At 37.3% G+C, this 17,695-nt stretch overlaps 1 protein-coding gene across 2 annotated transcripts in view; it reads right to left on the bottom strand.

Moving 5' to 3' along the window:
- Nucleotides 1-17,695, bottom strand: part of LOC108572202 — a 43,031-nt gene that overhangs the window by 11,572 nt on the left and 13,764 nt on the right. Inside the window, exons 1-3 of one of the 2 annotated variants that reach the window (XM_017934403.1) lie at nucleotides 12,340-12,394; nucleotides 1,258-1,363; nucleotides 615-834 (exon numbers count right to left, since the gene is read on the bottom strand). In XM_017934403.1, the coding sequence (XP_017789892.1) occupies nucleotides 615-834; nucleotides 1,258-1,348 (311 nt within the window). In that variant the 5' untranslated portion in view covers nucleotides 1,349-1,363; nucleotides 12,340-12,394. Of the gene's footprint in view, nucleotides 1-614; nucleotides 835-1,257; nucleotides 1,364-12,339; nucleotides 12,395-17,695 lie in introns of those variants that run through there. The other variant, XM_017934402.1, reaches the window with a different exon arrangement.

The raw sequence follows: 17,695 nt of genomic DNA, 5'->3' as shown, positions 1-17,695 counted from the left end.
GAATTTCTCGAGTGATTTAATTAGAGACGTTGTTCGAGTAATTTTGGTGTTCGTTTTGAGGTGATTTTTGTTGACTTTTTTTGAACGATATATTCAGAATATTTAAATAATGTTAAAATGTTAATGTTAATATAGAAAATAGTGAAATTAATATTTTATAAAATGTTTTGTCTTTGTTGAAATTTGCGATTTCGTTGCGATTAATTGGTTGATTGACGTATTTTATTATTCCTAGTAAAGTATTGTTGAATATATTTTATTGTAGTTTCAATTGTAATAATAAATTCGTAAAGTTTCAGAGAAAATTCATTTTTACGCCCTGCGCCTAAATTATTCAGGACAGAGTAATCGGTGTAATTTGTATTTTTGGTTCCCTAATTTTGTAAATCTTCTTAATAAAGCATAATAGTAAATTCGTATTGCGATTCGTTGGATTTCTTTGTAAACTCTAGATGATACTTTAGAAATTCTGGAGAGAAACTTTTACGAATACACGAATGCGACGAGAGTGTACAAACATTGTGCCTCCTTTGTACGCTAACGGGACCTTGTACCGTTTCTAACAATTATAATAATAAATGTCGATTTTAATTTTAAAATCTTGCATCACTTACCCATTGTACAACACGTCTTCCGACAACCTCATGAATGTTTCATTTGTTCTAAACTCGTCTTTGACTTCAACGGTAGACACTCCGGAATATCCTAGCACCTCGGTTAAGAAAATCTTCATGACTATGGTTGCCAGCCTCTGACTTACTCTACGAGAGATCTCGAGATTGATGTTCCACGATTGTCCATCCCGGTGAACCACCCCCCTCTTTGGATTTGCCTCTATCAAATTATTAATTCTCTGATAAATTTCTGAGAGATCGAAGGAAAGAATCTTATTTAGATCTTGACAGATCCAAAATTAATTCTCGATAGATCCAAGGAAAGAATCTCCTCTAGATCCTGATAGATCCAAAATTAATTCTCGATAGATCCAAGGAAAGAATCTTCTCTAGATCCAAAGAAAGAATCTCCTTTAGATCCTGATAGATCCAAGGAAAGAATCTCCTTTAGATCCTGATAGATCCAAGGAAAGAATCTCCTTCAAATCCTGACAGATCCAAGATTAATTCCTGATAGATCCAAAGAATTAATTCTCTACTCAATCCCTAATAGATTCAAAGAATGAATTCTCTAATTAACTCCTAATAAATCCCCCAAAAAAAATCATTTCAAGCCAAACATGATGATCGAAAACTAATTTACCTTCGAGCATCGTTAAACAACGATTCGAGGCCACGATCTTCGCGATGGTCAATAGGACCAACAGGCCCACTGTAGATCCAACTCTTAGCATCGTGACTTTCTTCTCCTGCGAACAGAAAAAAAAAGAAACAAATCACTCTATCATCTGATAAAGAAAGAGTAGAAAAAAACACACACACACACACACTTACACTAACGTTTAGAACAAAGTATCGATCTACCAGGCAATACTATTAACAGCCTATCACATCCCAAATTAGTCGCTAACAGAAAGAAACAACAGAAGCGTGTACGTATATAACCAAAGGCGTTGCAGACTCTTTGGCGCCCACGTTGTCAGGTTCCAAAGATCAGCTTTAGCCGAGACCCGCCTCGAGATACACGACCTTACAGGTATTCCATAGCAAAATATACAATCAAGCCGATTCGAAGAAACTCTCAGCTCTGAATCGAAGCTATTCGATCGTGTAATGCGACATGGATTTCTAATCGTTGGCAAATTGATCGTTCGGGTAATTGATCGAGAGAGAGAGAGAGACGATTTTTGTTTTAGTGGAATCGCTATGGCGAAAAATATGACATTTTTTATTTACACGTTCGCGGCCACTAGAAAATTGACAATACGCTGGATGATACATCGTCGACCGCATATGGTGCGTCGGTGGCAGCGAGGGTGTTAAAGGATAAACAACATCGCGATTTTATCACAGATTTTGAGCTACCTATTATCAAATCGATCTGGAGCAGTGATAAGCATCTCTTTTTCGCGGCTAATATATTATTGAAATTTAAAATAATTTTGATAGAAAAGAGTGGTGTGTTGAAGGGGACCATTTTAATTTAGAATAATTTTATTTTTCAATAGGAAAGGATAGTATTTCAAAAGGGGACCATTTTAATTTAGAATAATTCTACTTTTCACTAAAAAAAAATAATATTTGAAAAGAAGCCCATTTTAATTTACAATAATTCTGCTTTCCACTAAAAATAAGTATAGTATTTTAAAGTTGGCGATTTTAATTCCAAAGGATTTTCAATTAAAAAAAAATTTCACATATAACGTTAATCCGTGCATTTTCTTCATCTGTATACGTATAAATAGCAACAATGTGCCGCACAGTTGATCCGTGCTGAACGACGAATGGTAAATTTAAACGTGGACGAAGAAACGCGACTCTCCGCGGTGAAAGACAGAACGCACTTCCTCCCTGGCAAGTTCGCACAGGTGAGGCACGACACTCGTCGACAGAAGGGAACGTGAATATATGCTAAGGTGTTATAGCGCGTTTGTTTACAACGACGTGCGACTAGTCGTTGCGAACAACCACGACGACGACGACGACGACGACGAAGGTGACGAGAAGCAATGATCGCCACGTGCTATTCTTAGCCATGGGCGGCGGCATCATCACTCGGGCGCTTTGACTTTTCAACTCGTGGGCGAATGAACTACGCCGTTTCTGATCATCTTTTACCGCTTCTACTCATCCTCATTCCACCGTTGCTCGCACTTATTTTTGATCGAATTTTCTATATGTAGAGTGTAAGTAGTGCACTGGGCGATCTAATTACTAGGAGCATTTCGAAATTGAAGAGTCAAGGGGAAAAGTGGTCAGGATCCATTTTCTTTTTTACGTTACGATGAGGAAATGTGTGTGCGTGTTTTTTATTGTGGAATTTTGTTTCTTTTTTTTTTTGTTTGGAAACGGGAAAAGAGATGGGAGTTCGAAATTAATTTAGAAATCATTTAGAAATTATTTTTGAAAATTTTTGAGTGGTAGGATACTTGGGGGAGACAGTTGGATAGTAATTTATTTGGAAAATAATTCCAAACTTCTATTACTGGAATAATTCTAAAAAATTTGAAAAAGTATGATAATTGGACGGTATTTGTTTGGAAAATAATTCCCAAATTTGCCAAAATTTTGGAAAATATGACAATAATTTATTTAGAAAATAATTCTTTGGGAAGTACTTCCCAAAAATTTAGGAAAATGTAACAATTGGACAGTAATTTATTTGGAAAATAATTACAAAATTTAACTGCTAAAATATTTCCCAAAAATTTTGGAAAATCTGACAATTAAACTGTAACCTATTTGGGAAATAATTCTTCGGAAACTGCTTCCGAAAAATTTAGGAAAATATGACAACTGGACAACAATATTTAAAAAGTAATTCCAAAATTTAGTCACTGAACCATTTCCCAAAAATTTCAAAAAAAAAGAATGTCACAATTGCACAATAACGTTCAGAAAATAATTCCAAATCTCGAAGTAAGTATCCCACGACTTATGAACGAGATCGTTTATCAAATATCCTGCACGATTTTCCATGAAAACCTGTTCTATGACTAATTTCCTTCAGCGAACGCGTTTATGCCACTAGTTTATTGATGTACGTATGCATAGTTGATATTCCGATTCTCGGAATGTACCGATTTATGACTGGTTCTCTCGATATTGTACGTCGACGATCAGAAATTGATTCGTACAGTTGAATCAGCAGTTTAGATGCCGGAGATCAAGATGGAATGTAAAATTATCAAGTGACACATGAGTGGGCTAGTCTGTTGGTCGCACGGTTAGGCGAGTAAACCAGTCGCAGCTGTTTTAGGTATTTAGCATGCTATCATAGTACGGTCAACTCGAGAACAAGGATGACGCTGGTTCTTCCACTTTGTGCGTCATCCAGCTGCGGTATCGTTCAGATAATCGAATCGTTTACGTGTTACGAGTAATTGGATGCGTGTTCGTTTGAAGTAGACGAGTTCACGGATAGCTTGAATGCTTCAGGCTTGTGCAAACAGTTATGTATTATATATCCGTTGCGTTCTTCCGAAAACTCGACAGTTACGCGTTAATTAAAACGTTTTCAGCCATTTCGAACTTAAATTTTTTACTTTTTCCTTGATTTTGGCTACTTATTTGTTTATTTATTTGGGGCTAAAATTGAGGAGGGTTAAAAAAGAGTTTAGCGAGATATTCGGAGTAAAATAAATATGTCAGTGTCAATCTTATACTTTTCCAAGTCAATTTCAACCTAATTTACACTGAAATAAGTATCTCAATGTCAAATTTATATTTTTCTAAGTTAATTGCAATCTAATTTACACTGAAATAAATATATTAACGTCAAGCTTACATTTTCCTAAGTTAATTTCAACCTAATTTACACTGAAACAAGTATCTCAATGTTAAATTTATATTTTCCCAAGTTAATTTCAATCTGATTCACATTCAACCTGACGTACACTGAAATAAATACACCCACAACAAACTTCAACTTTTCCAAGTTAATTCGAACCAACACTGACACCGTCCCACAATGACTTAACATCGAACTGACATTTCTCTGAATGAATTTCAACGAGTACCAACATGTTCCCATATCACCAATCACGAACGGGTTAATTCGAGGCTTTTGACATTAGAAGACTGACGTCGACGAATGTATTTTTAATAATACCGCAATTAGTACTCGAGATTAACTTAAGCGCGTGATCGTAAAATGTAATTATAACCCTCTAAACGTTCCTTTGCACAAATCAACACCAACGGTATCACCCATTTCAATTCCCATAATTAATCACCGTATCCACTCCTTTCATCGCCAATCAAGGGTAAGTAAAAATTGTTGAAAGTGATCTCGCACCGTTCATTCGCGTCACCTATAATACTAATTACATACATCTGCGACAATAAATCAAGCTGAACCACATCGGCTATTTCTGTCCATTCTATCCTAGTTTTAACCGCGTACGTTTATTGATTTTTAGTTATTATTAGTGAACGAGACCCTGAGAATGAGCGGTGACGCAGAGTAATTTTGCCGCGTTCAAAGAAACCGAGACGTAAAGAGGGAACACAGGTACACCGCAGATTCCTTTTGCGGGGTGACGCTAACGCGGTTAACAAACAATTGGCGTTTACAAAGAAATGGACGGGGGAAGAAAGGAAGAAGAAGACGTTGCGACCGAAAATATCATGGAAATTTATACACAAAACTACGTTTCATTTATTTTATTCAGCTATCTCAAGTGACAAAACCATTAAGATACGGAGCGAAGTAGGAAAAATGATTACAAGTATGTTGAAAAAATGTTCGAGCAGTTAACCCTTAATCTGTCATCTACAGAATTTTTACTTGTACTATGTTTCAGTTGATCAGTGATAGAAATGTTTTTGCCTCTTGGCTATTTTGTTTATGAACTTGAAGGAATTTCGAGGAAACAGCATCTTTGGTTCGAATCTTTCATCTTTTTCTTGAAATTCTTTGAATACAATAGTTCAGGTGAGAAATGTACGATGAATTTGAGTATAAGTGTTTCAATTAAGCAATCAAGTTCTCGGAACACTTGTTCTAAACTTGAAGAAATTCCGAAGAAAAGCATTTTTGGTCCAAATCTTTCAGTGACCTTCCTATCCTTAAAATTCTTCGAATATGATCGTTTAGGTGAAAAATATCCAATAAATTTGATCATAAGAGAGTTACAATTAAGCAATAAAGTTCTGAAACCTGAAGAAATTCCAAAGAAACAGCATCTTTGGTTGAAATCTTCCAACGACCATTCTTTCCTTGAAATTCCTCAGACATGAGAGTTCAGGTGAGCCAACGATTCTCTATACTACTCAATCAAGTGGCAAGATCCGATGCAAGTATTCCGAACACCCTCGATAACCAAGCTGAACAGTGTGTACTTGACAGCAGTACAGCAATTTATCGGAACTAGCGCAGATATTTTCATCGATGTTGCGTCAGAGTTAGCCCATTATGAAGGTATGAACGGGTAGAATACCAGTGTATCGACTCAGCATTTCGAGGTGGGCAACAAGTGACGCAGAAGAAAGAGAAGAAGAAGGAGTAGTATACGCTACGTAAGCGAGGCTCGCCGTAATTTACTAGCACGAAGAGAATTAAACGGGGGCCCCGACCTACGACCCGATTTATCGTCAATGAATAAAACATTATGGGAGAACGGTGGGAATAATTCGATTAACCTTTTAATATCGTAGGCCAGGAACCGTCTTCTTCGACGTACTCTTTTCTTTCATTTCTTTTTTCCTTTGCTTTCTCTCTTCGACCATTTGTCAATCTTCCCTTTGTGAAATGGTAAGAAGCATAACTCAATCGAATAGACACTGAATGTACAGTATCGCTTGCTTATCTTACATCGTACGTAAACATATTTGCTCTAGATTTTCCATTAAGACTAACGCGTACGAGCTTGGAGTAAATAAGGGGACTAAGATTGATTACGGCAACTGATACTGAAATAAGAATCGAGGAGATAGATAGAAGTGAATGGTAAATAGAAAACTGTGGAGTAATTATTGCGGGGAAAGTTTCTTCTCTTGTCGATTTAGAGATAGCTTTCCTCGGTTTTTTTTGGAAAAGTGGAAAATTTTGGGCTATTACTATTTTTTATATTAGAATATCGTAATGCGAAGCTTTATATTCAGGGATTATTAGGAGGAAAATTTCTTTTCCTCTGGAATGAAATATTTTGGAAATACTTTCCCTCGGTTTTCCGGAAAAGTGGAAAATTCTATACTGTCTATTTTTTATATTCGAATATTGTGACGTAAAGTTTTCTATTTAGGGATTATTCAGAGAAAATTTTCTTTCACTCTCGAGTTAAATATTTTGGAAATACTTTTCCTCGGTTTTCCGGAAAAGTGGAAAATTCTATACTGTCTATTTTTTATATTGGAATATTGCAATGCAAAGTTTTCTATTTAGTGATTATTCAGAGAAAAATTTCTTTTCCTCTGGGATTAAATATTTGCAAACATTTTCCTCGTTCTTCTGGAAAACTGAAAAATTCCACACTATTCTGTAATAATTAGAAAAAAAGCTTCTTTCCCTCTGGAATATAATATTTTACAAATACTTTCCCTCGATTCTCTGAAAAAGTGAAAAATTCCACACCGTCCCAATTTTCCACAATTAAACATCCTAATTCAAAAAATTTCCACTTTTCCTCAAACTTTCCCACCAAAAACCTCCCTCAAATTCTACCAAACAATTCACAAAAATTCCCAAACTCGCACTACAGAAAAATACCAAAAAGAACTAAAAACGACGAAGAAAAAACAGTCACGCAATTCTATCACAGATCTCTATATCACCATTCACTCTACATCGACAACGAAAACAGATCTCAATTAAGAAGAGAAAAGCCGTTCGACGCCACTGTCCGCGCGCAAAAGAGACACGCGCGCGCGTGTACACGCAAACGAATAGATAAACGCGTTCATTAAGATTAGTGCAGAACTGCGCAATATGTAGAGTTAATTGAACGAGCGAAACGGCGGGGGGGGGAAAGAGAAGAAACAGAAGGAGGACAGCGACGACGCGTTTTCGTATTTCCACGTGGTTCAATTGGAAATACGTAGAAAGATAAGGTGACAGAGAAACACACAGCGAAAGAGGAAAAAATAGGAGGGGGAAAAAAGCAACGTGTAGAATTGTTTTCACTGAATTCTCCAACGTGAAAACAACTCCGGGAAAAAAAATGGCGAAACTTTCAAATACATACGATCACGTCATCGCGAGTTTACCAAAGCCAAAGTATATATTCCAAGAAACATCATGCAAGCTGCCCTTATGCGAGTACCGAGAACATCGACCAGAAAAATTGTTACAGCGCGATAAATCACGGTTTAAAGTTTACAGTGGAAGCGCGAAATTCCACGGAAACCGCTCGAACGTTGTCGAGTAAAAACTCGAGAAAAGAAAAGAAAGAAAAAAGAAAAATTGCGTATCGAGCGTGTGTATTCGGTGCCATTGGCCTTCTATTTTTCGATGGCGCCGACCGAGACACAGTCGGCCTTGTTGCGCAGTCTGATAGCGTGGAAAAACACATCCGAGCAAAAACACGCTCGAGTGCATGCGAATGAATTTACACACGAGCAGCACGTGCCTTTGGACAGACTATGATTTCATTGTCTCGAAAATTTCAGCTGGATGGAACGGAAGGGTGGAGCAGAGAGACGAATGTTTCGGGTCGCTGTTGAACGTTTCCATAGTAAATCAAAAAACCTCCGGTTTTTCGGCGAGGGATAGCTTCTCGAACGTGAATTGTTTGCAAAGTTGTGATAAACTCGCCCGGGAGCTACGATAGTGTTGTTCAAAATTCGAGAATGCACGGCATAGAATGTTTATACTTTACGAAATCGCGATATAAATATTTTTATTTAATTTGAGAAAACAATTTTTTTGTCATTCTCATAGGTAAAATTTCTAACTGTTTGTTCTGATCAAGTGTAAAATATTGTATTTTGCAAAATTATGATTTTAAATTAGTGGAATGAAAAGATCAAATTTGTTGAAATATTTGATCTAATTTGAGATCACAGTTAATTTTCTATTTAATTTGAGAAATCCATTTTTTTTTTTTTCATAAATTTTTCAATATCGTACAAATTCCAGTTATTCGTGCTTTCGAGAATTTTCGAAATGAAAATTATCTGGTTCAACAAGTTCAGAGCACATTATCCATTGACAACTCTTTACGCCTCATAATTTTATGGATTCATAATAAGTGACTTCCGCGTTGACGTAACCATAGTTACATACTTAGTTAGATAAAATGTACATTGCACCTAGTTTTTTCTAACCAAGATCGAGCTGACCCTCTATCAATTACGTAAACAGTATTTCAAACTTATCAATCAAACTCCTCGACGTATATTTAAAAGTCTCTTCGTCCTACCAAAACCTATAATACTATTCAAAATTCCTAATCATCAATTCATTCTTACAAGTAACACCCAAAAAAAAACATTAATTGCAAATTACAAAATTATATATTAATAACATCGAAGCGTGTTTCTACGTATACTATTTTCGCAAAACCCTAATTTCCATATGTAAATCTTCTACAATTGTCACTTGAAACCTCAAGCACCCCAAGAATTCTTACAATAAACCAACGATGCAAGAATTGCATACAAATATTAACGTAAAGTCGTATATGTGACTTACGAGATAAATAAAAAAAAAAGTATTATCTACAAGCATTCATTGTGTTAAAAAAGAAAAAATACCACATTGTCTTCACAAAAATAGCTACCCTTTCTTTCATCTGTTATCAGCTCGATTAACAAATCGTGCGTTCCCCAGTGGAAAACAAGAGTTTCGAAAGTCCCAGGCGAGACTAATCGTTTTCACACTGCGTTTCGCTACGTCATTTCTCAAACGCCGAACGAAATCAGCGAGGAGCACGCTGATAAAGTGAGTTGAAGAAAAAAAGAAAAAAAACACAGAAGAAAAGTGGGGAAAGAAGACAAGAGGGAGGAAAGTTAGAGCGAAACAACCTCCTTATCAATTGTTTTTCCCAAGCTGCGCGGAAATGCAACGCGCCTTTGCCTCGTGTTTGTTGCAGCTGATAACGCGATGTATCAATGATACACGCCGATGACGAAATTATTTTCGTGCATCGTTACGGTATTTTGTACACGGTGGGTTCTCGTCACAGAAAGGACGAGTATTTTTGACTATCTATGGCCCGGCTGCTGTTTTTATCATCGAGGAGAGACACACGCATGCGTAGTGCCGAAAGTGTTTAAGAGAACCGCCCCGTTTCGGACACAATGACGCGATAATGCCAATCTCTTCCATGGGAACGACTCCGGTTTGATTGAATCGCTAATCCAATCATAAACCATCCGAGCGAGAACGCTTGCGTCACGGTCAGGGGTTGTGCACGTTACTAGGCCAATAAACGACCCAGTGGTGCCTTCAGACGCATCAGCGTCGTTCATTGCCTTCTACTTTGAATATTCTGTGGAGAACGATGTTGATGTTCGATGGATGTCTTTGGGTTAAAGTGAATTTCGTTTGATGGGCTTGTGGAAATTTGGAATCTTGGCGAAATTGGGGATCTTGTGGAAATCTGGAATTTCGGGGAAACTGGGGATCTTAGGGAAATTTGGAAACTTGTGGAATTTTGGAATCTTGCGGAGATTTGGAATTTTTGGGAAATTTAGAGTCTTGTGAAAATTTGGACTCTTGTGGAAATTTGGAATTTTATTTAATTCATTTTTGTATGGTTTATGTATTCTCAGCAATGATTGTCTGATTTTGTTATTTTATAGTTTTCTGAGATGAAAATAGGAGTTATAAACTGTACAATGCAATTTAATTGGGGAATTTTGTAGAATTTTGTTGGAACAGTTTTTATGGGAAATAAAATTCGTTTGTTCTGTTTATGCATTCTGAGTGAAGAAATAATTGAGCCACTCGGAAGCCAAAACTGTACTTTTTGAAATTCTTCGTCGGTGCTTAAAACTCCTCGTAAATAAAAGAAATTTAGTAAATTTAATTTGATGGAGTTACTCACTTTGGCTTCTGAATAGCTCAACTATGGCTGAATTATATTATTTTATTACTTTCCGAGATATTTAATAAAAATACGAGTTATAAATTGGACAATACAATATAAATCGTGATACTTTCAGAATTAACGAATTATTTCTTCAGAAATATTTATAGAAAATAATATTCGTGTGTTAATTCGAAGAAAATGATATTGCTGGTGAAACGACGATACCGGTAAAAGCAAGTTTTCATTAACAAGTTAGCTGAGACATTCAGAAATGAACTGGCCTTCGGGATCACGAAATCTGACAACACCAGATTTCTTCTTGCTGACATATCTAAAGATGAAAAACAACGTCACGATGGAACGAGTGGGAAACAATGGAAAGTTTCGTAAGGTAAACAAGTCTCTTGGTAAAGCAATTAAAGAAGAACACGTAGTACTGATAGTATTTTAAACGTTACAACGTTACAATATGAAAATGTACGAACCGAATTAAACACAGCGAGATTTTTTCCCTTTAACTCGTAAGAATTCGTACAGAAAGACGAAGACCATTCTTGCATGTTTGTCATTCGTTCTTTTCTTTTCATTAATCGAATGAATGAGCAACCGTTACGCGAATAAAATACTTAATAGAGTGATACAAAATGGGGAAATAAGTTATGACTCACTCGAGCACATCGATAAGACGAGAGAATTCGCTGAACTTCAAAAAAAAAAAAGAAATATTTTTCAGTTCGAAGGAGGAGGAACAAGGAAAAAGGATCGTGTTTATAAATTTGACGAGAGGGAGAGTGAAATATTGAAAGAGAGAGAGAGAGAGATGGGAGATTTTAAATTCGGAGAATTCCAGGGATCTACAGGAAAATTTTTAACTAATTTTAGCGATTCTGAAATATTTTCACGGAAAGTTTGAGCGATTTTGAAATATTTTCACGGAAAATTTTCGAGATTTTGAGATACTTTCGTAGAGAATTCTAATGATTTTGGAATATTTTCCTAAAACATTTGGAATATTCTGAAAAATTTTCCTAAAGAATTCTAATAATTCTGGAAAATTATCAATTTTTCCCTTCTCTATCTATTCATCAATTCTCTCATTCTCTATTCATTTACCAATTCCTCATATTAATCAAAATCTTTCGTACACAAAGATATTCTCTAATTTTTCGATTGATTCGTTAAAACCGAGTTTAGTTCTTTTCTCGAAGAAAACAATTAATGACAAAGTTTCAAACAAGAAAAGTGACAAATTCCGATATAAACATTCTAAATGAAACTGTATCGAGTGTTACATCGCTAGATTTATTAAACCAGTCTCAAGAAACTGGCGAAACTCAAACACAGATGCAAGCGAGACGTAACATCGAGCATAACCGATGATGCAAAGAAAAAGAATAAGAAGAAGAAAGAAAAAAATCGAGCTGATTAAGAAGCGATTGCAAGTTATAAAAAGTCAACAGTGTTACGTATTCTAGTAACAAGCAGAAAACATTATTTACTATCTAATCTACCAAATCGATCACTAACAGCTAGTTTCATAATGAATCCATCGATCAATGCACTTTTTAATCTCGAAACGTCCACATTCTCCAATTTAATCACCGACAAACTTACAACCCTATCACACATCACAACAATAACGAAAATACAGAAGAAAAGAAAACACCTACGCTCGACTCTCCAAAAAAAAGAAAAAAATTCACAGAATGATCGATAAGATCGAGCGTAAAATGCGTCCTTTATCTACTTACGATCAACGAACGTGCGGAGAGTCAACGAACCGGATGCAATTCGCCACGATCGAACGACAATGCTTTTGACCAGATAACAGCGATGCACATGCGTTAAAATGCATCGCTCCTCGTGACGTAATTACGCCGAATTGTCAAACCTCGAGCTTGTGTGTGTGTGTGTGCGTGCGCGCATTCTTAATCGCTCACCTCGATAAAAGTACGCACGAAACGCCACACTCGCCGTTGTCATTCGCCGCGGATTGACGTCACGATGACACTTGTTTGCCCGAACAGAGCCATGTGTACGTGTGTACGCTCTAATCGATAACGATAAACAGCCGCGAGACGGGCGCGAAAATAACCCCGACGCGACGCGGCGATTTCTCAATGAAGAAACAAGGTGGACACAGCACGCGGCTCGTTTGATTAATGATCGAACTGGGAGTACACACGCCGTCGTCGATATTTAAATATCCCTTCGTAGTCCATCTCTCTCGCTCGCTCTTCGTGCCACTTTCTGCTAATTGAAGTGCTACTACTCTCCGCGTCAATTAAACGACGACAGAAGAGTTTACGTCAATCGATACGAGGGCAGAACGCGACAATTGTGTCACGAGTACGCAACGGCGCATGTCTTTCTATCCGCTCCGCGTGAAAACGCGACACCGAGTGGCCAAGGTTAAGAGCGATAAATCGATTCGGCCGGGTTTGTGATAACGAAAGGGGCGTGCTACTGGAACTTGAAAAATTTCGACGGATCGGGGGAGGGTAGGCGTTGATTGGTTTAATCAATGGAAAAACGTTTCGAGGAGAGATAGGAGATGAGTAATGTGGTAGAGGAATTGGACGATTTCGAGAGATGGAAAGTTGTCGGAGGAACATTGCTGCTCTCGTCGATCTTTTCTTTAGAAAGGATAGAAGCTGAGTCACGCAGCGTAGAAATTTAAAAATTCGAAAGATCAAAAGTTGTCAGAGGAATTTTCTTGCTCTGATCGATGGAAGAACGCCTTGAGGAAATATCCAAGATGAATAATGCAGCATAGGCATTGCTAAATTCAAGAGAGGGAAAGTTGTCAGAGGAACATTGCTGCTCTCGTCGATCTTTTCATTAAAAAAGATAAAAGATGAGCAATGCAGCACAGAAATTGCAAAATTCGCGAGATGGAAAGTTGTCAGAGGAAGTTTCTTGCTCTGATCAACAAAAACGTCTTCAAGAAAGACAGAAGATGAGTATTACAGTATAAAATCCTTTTCATAGATCACTGGCCACGAGTAAACCTTCTTGAACGTTTCTACGAATCTCGAAAGTCATGGATCGTTCGAAAAATCACCGATCTACGAAAACCAAGTCGAAGATCCTCCGTTTTCCCTGTTCACCAGTCGCTGCAGCTCTGGTTCCTCGAACGAACAGCAACGAACGTCTTCACGGATCGCGACGCAATCGCCTCTGAACTGTTTTTACTCGACGACGTCGATAAACAAGTTTCTGTTCCCGCAGTCGAAATCGTACAATGTTTGAATACAACTTAACGCTTTTTAACGCGGATGAGCGGTGTTTGCGATAGCGCGCGCTTTTACCCAAGCTCGTAGCCTTCGCCGTGAGTCTAGACGTCGGTTCGCGAGTTTTTCGCTGAAAAATATTGTAATAAAATGTACAAAAACGTGTACTCCTGTTTGCAAGCACGAATTCGTGGTAATTTCTGATGTCACGTGTTTACAAAAAAAAAAATACATAAAACGAACAGAAGATACAGTAATTGCGATTAACAGAGAATCTGGAAGAAGAGTGTATCTACTTCTTTCTCAAATCACTTTTATCTTCGCTCTTTTTTCTTCCACGATTGTTTGTTGAATCAGTTACAAGTGTTCCTTGAATTACGAGTTCAATTACCCAACCTTTTTATCAAGTTCACTTCACAGAGACTCGATAATGGCAGCTAAACACCGCTCGAATACAGAGTTTTTCACAGAGAAAAACAAGTTAACAACGGTACAAACATCTAGATGACGCGTAATTTTCACACACCGAATCACACGAAAGGGTAAAAATTGTTCGGACGACTGTACCAGAGACTTCACACTGTCGTCGAGAAGTGCGAGCCTCGTTGCAAGTTATGTTGCATTTCGTTGGAAATTGCTAACATCGGAAAAGAAGATATTTATACAATCGTCTTTCCTTATAGTAGACTTTTAAAAGGCAATAATTGTACGTACGACATCATTGCTGCAAATCAGCACAGCAACCGGCGTTCTTGAACCCTAATTATACCCTGATTACAGCAGTGACACGTGCCCCTTATCTCTAAGCTAACATATTTTTCCCGATAATAAAGCACACATCGATTCCACCAATTTGGCATTTCTCGACCGACTCGATTCGATCGCGATTCCTTCGCGGTTTAATATTACGCGTCGAGGAAACTACGTTCCCACAATTTCCACGAGTAAAGCGGGAGAAGTTTACAGTTGCTCTGAAAAATATTTACTCGTTAATTAAGTTTGTGTCTCGACTAATTGCGAAAAGATCGACAGGATGCTCGAAATTAAGTCCAATTACTGTGTCACAAAAATGATCAGACAATTCATAGTAATTTCTTCTAGTATCGAGTGTTTGAAAAAAGGAATAGAATGTACGATCGTCGCGATTAGAAGAGACTCGGAAATTATTCATTTAACCCTTTGCTCTCCAAGATCCTTTTGCTGTAGGAATGAAGCAAATCTTGTTACCTGTTTATGCTAAAGAATTCATAGTTATTTGAAAACTGATATTTAGAGACTGTTTGCTAGAAAAATTGAAGAGATGTTTTTCAACTAACGTAGAAATAAATCATACACGTGCAGACAAATGTAACTATTTTATTTCTATATTCAATGTGTTTTTATATCGTGCAAGATCTTGTAAGAATTCATTAGAGATTGATTCTTTCAAATTACTTCAATTCTGTTATTCTGTAAAATATCAGCTTTACGATTGATTGTTTATTGCTGAAATTCTTTAACACTAACACAGAAACATACTACAAGCAAATATTAACAGATATAAAAATTTTATGTATTTTTATATTTCACAAAATTTTGCAAAATTTCATTAGACAATTATTTTGCAGCTTAGAAATTTACCAAAGGCCCATAGACACACCTGTTGCCCTATAAAATTAATTTCTAACCAAATGGTAAATAATAACGTCGTCACTCGAGTATAAAGGGTTAAAACTGAATATTTCCAGCTTCGAAATTACTCAAATTCGCAATATTCGAATCTTACAGTTTATCAAACGATTCTCTGCCTGCTTGCCCCTCGCAACGTTGTTTTGAAACGTGCGAAGCACGGTCACGCGTCCCATATTCCCCGATAAACTGTCCGCGGTGGGAAAACTGTATTGCAAAATACGCTTTCGCGTTCCAATTTATCGAACTCGGGCCCACCCACGCGACCAGATAACGCGAATAAAGATGCGATGGATTCATTGTCTGAACCCGTTTACCACCGTCTTTATCTCGCCACCGTTCGCCAATCGTAAATATATCCTGGCCGCGTAATGTGTTAGTGACATTATGATTAACCCTTTCGCCGGCCGTTCTTTTCCTCGTGACGCACACCAGCTATCCGGCTGTCACACGTTGCGTTCGTGGGTGTTCGTGAATGTGATTTACAATACGACGGACGTTTCGGAATGTCGGATCGTAATAAACAACCTTTCAACGAATCGGGAATGCCGGCGTGTGTGCTCGGGAGACATTGAAACTCCGATGTTGATCCGCGGTATCTCCGCGGGAAAAAATTATTTTGCTCCTTGACAACTTACACGCGGGACGAGAAATTACGTGTCGTTCAGGTATTTCGAACGATCGAGTCTTGCGCGTTCAAGGGTCGTTTTTCTTTTTTTTCATCCGGAGAAATACTGGCGAATATACCGGAAGTCTTGAGATTCTTCGTAAAGTTACGTGAAATTTAACAAGCGAGAGAGAGATTTAGTTTCTACTTGTTGTGTGTGTGAACGAAGGAGAAAAAAAGTTGCTTCAGATCTAGCGATCGATTTTTTGGTATTTGAATTGTATTGGTAGATTTTAAATGCGGTTAAAAAAATGTATAATTGAAGAGAGAAAATGAAGAGTTGAAAATGTGATATTTTTATTTGTAAATTATTTTTTAATCAAGTTTGTATAACATGTCGAAGGAAGAAAATATTTTGAATGGAAAAACAAACAGGTGAAACGAACGTACGAACCGAGCGAGCGTCTAAATTGTATGTTATTGCATTCCAGCGAGCGCAGGGATCGTTAACGACACATCGACAAAAAGGGAAGTACAAACAGCTTAAACAATAACAAATTCCAATCACATTACCCGCTTCCACGTACCGAGAGACTCGAGGAATGCAACAAATCACCAGTTGCAATGTGAAACCGCGAATTACCACTTATCACGTGGATCCTACTTTATAGTGAGAAAAAAAGAGATCCTCAAAGTACTATACGAAATTCCTAAAAATAAAAAATATCCGCAAACGTGATGAAATTGCACAAAGTAATATTCCTGCATCGAGTAAGACAGAAAATTCCTGCAAACTTAATGAGACTCTACAGAAAAAAGTTGCTGAATAAGGTAAAAGGAAAAAATACCTGAAAACTCTATGAAATTCCATAGAAAAACAAAGAAAAATTATGCAATTCCGTGGAAAAATATTCCTTTATACAATAGGAGAAGAAAGAATCCTGAAAATTCTGCGAAATTCTACAGAAAAGAATTCCTACATCAAGTAAAAAAAGAAGAAAAATCCTGAAAACTCTGTGCAATTCCATAGAAAAATATTCCTTTACAAAGCAGAAAAAGAAAAATCCTGAAAACTCTGCGCAATTCCACGGAAAAATATTCCTTTACAAAGCAGGAAGAGAAAAATTCTGAAAACTCGATGAAATTCCGCAGAAAAAATTCCTTTACAAAGCAGAAAAAGGAAAACACTGAAAACTGTGCGCGATTCCACAAAAAAATATTCCTTTACAAAGTGGAAGAAAAAGAAGAAAAAGAAAAGGAAATATACCATTGTAAAAGTGATTTGACGCGTGTTGCTTCACCGGTGAAATCCCCATTCGCAAAATGGACAGGAAGAAGCGGTGCACAAGAAAATTGTCTTGGAACAAATGCCCGCTAATTAATCCCGGTGTTTGTCGAGAGCAATCACGACCCTCGCGACCATAGGCGTATTTAACGTCTCTCACGTCTACGGCAATGAAATCAAGGCTCTCTGAATAACTGCAGCGACTTGTTCCACGGAATCGCAGAAACTCGTCGAGAGTGCCGGCGCAACTGTCCTGTAAACAAGTTTCATATTCATGCTAGCATCACGTGGTCCCTTATGCGACGGAACACAGC

Source organism: Habropoda laboriosa, unplaced genomic scaffold (genome assembly GCF_001263275.1).
Source record: "Habropoda laboriosa isolate 0110345459 unplaced genomic scaffold, ASM126327v1 scaffold107, whole genome shotgun sequence".
Classification (NCBI taxonomy): Eukaryota; Metazoa; Arthropoda; class Insecta; order Hymenoptera; family Apidae; genus Habropoda; species Habropoda laboriosa.
This window is presented reverse-complemented; position numbering and strand designations above follow the sequence as displayed.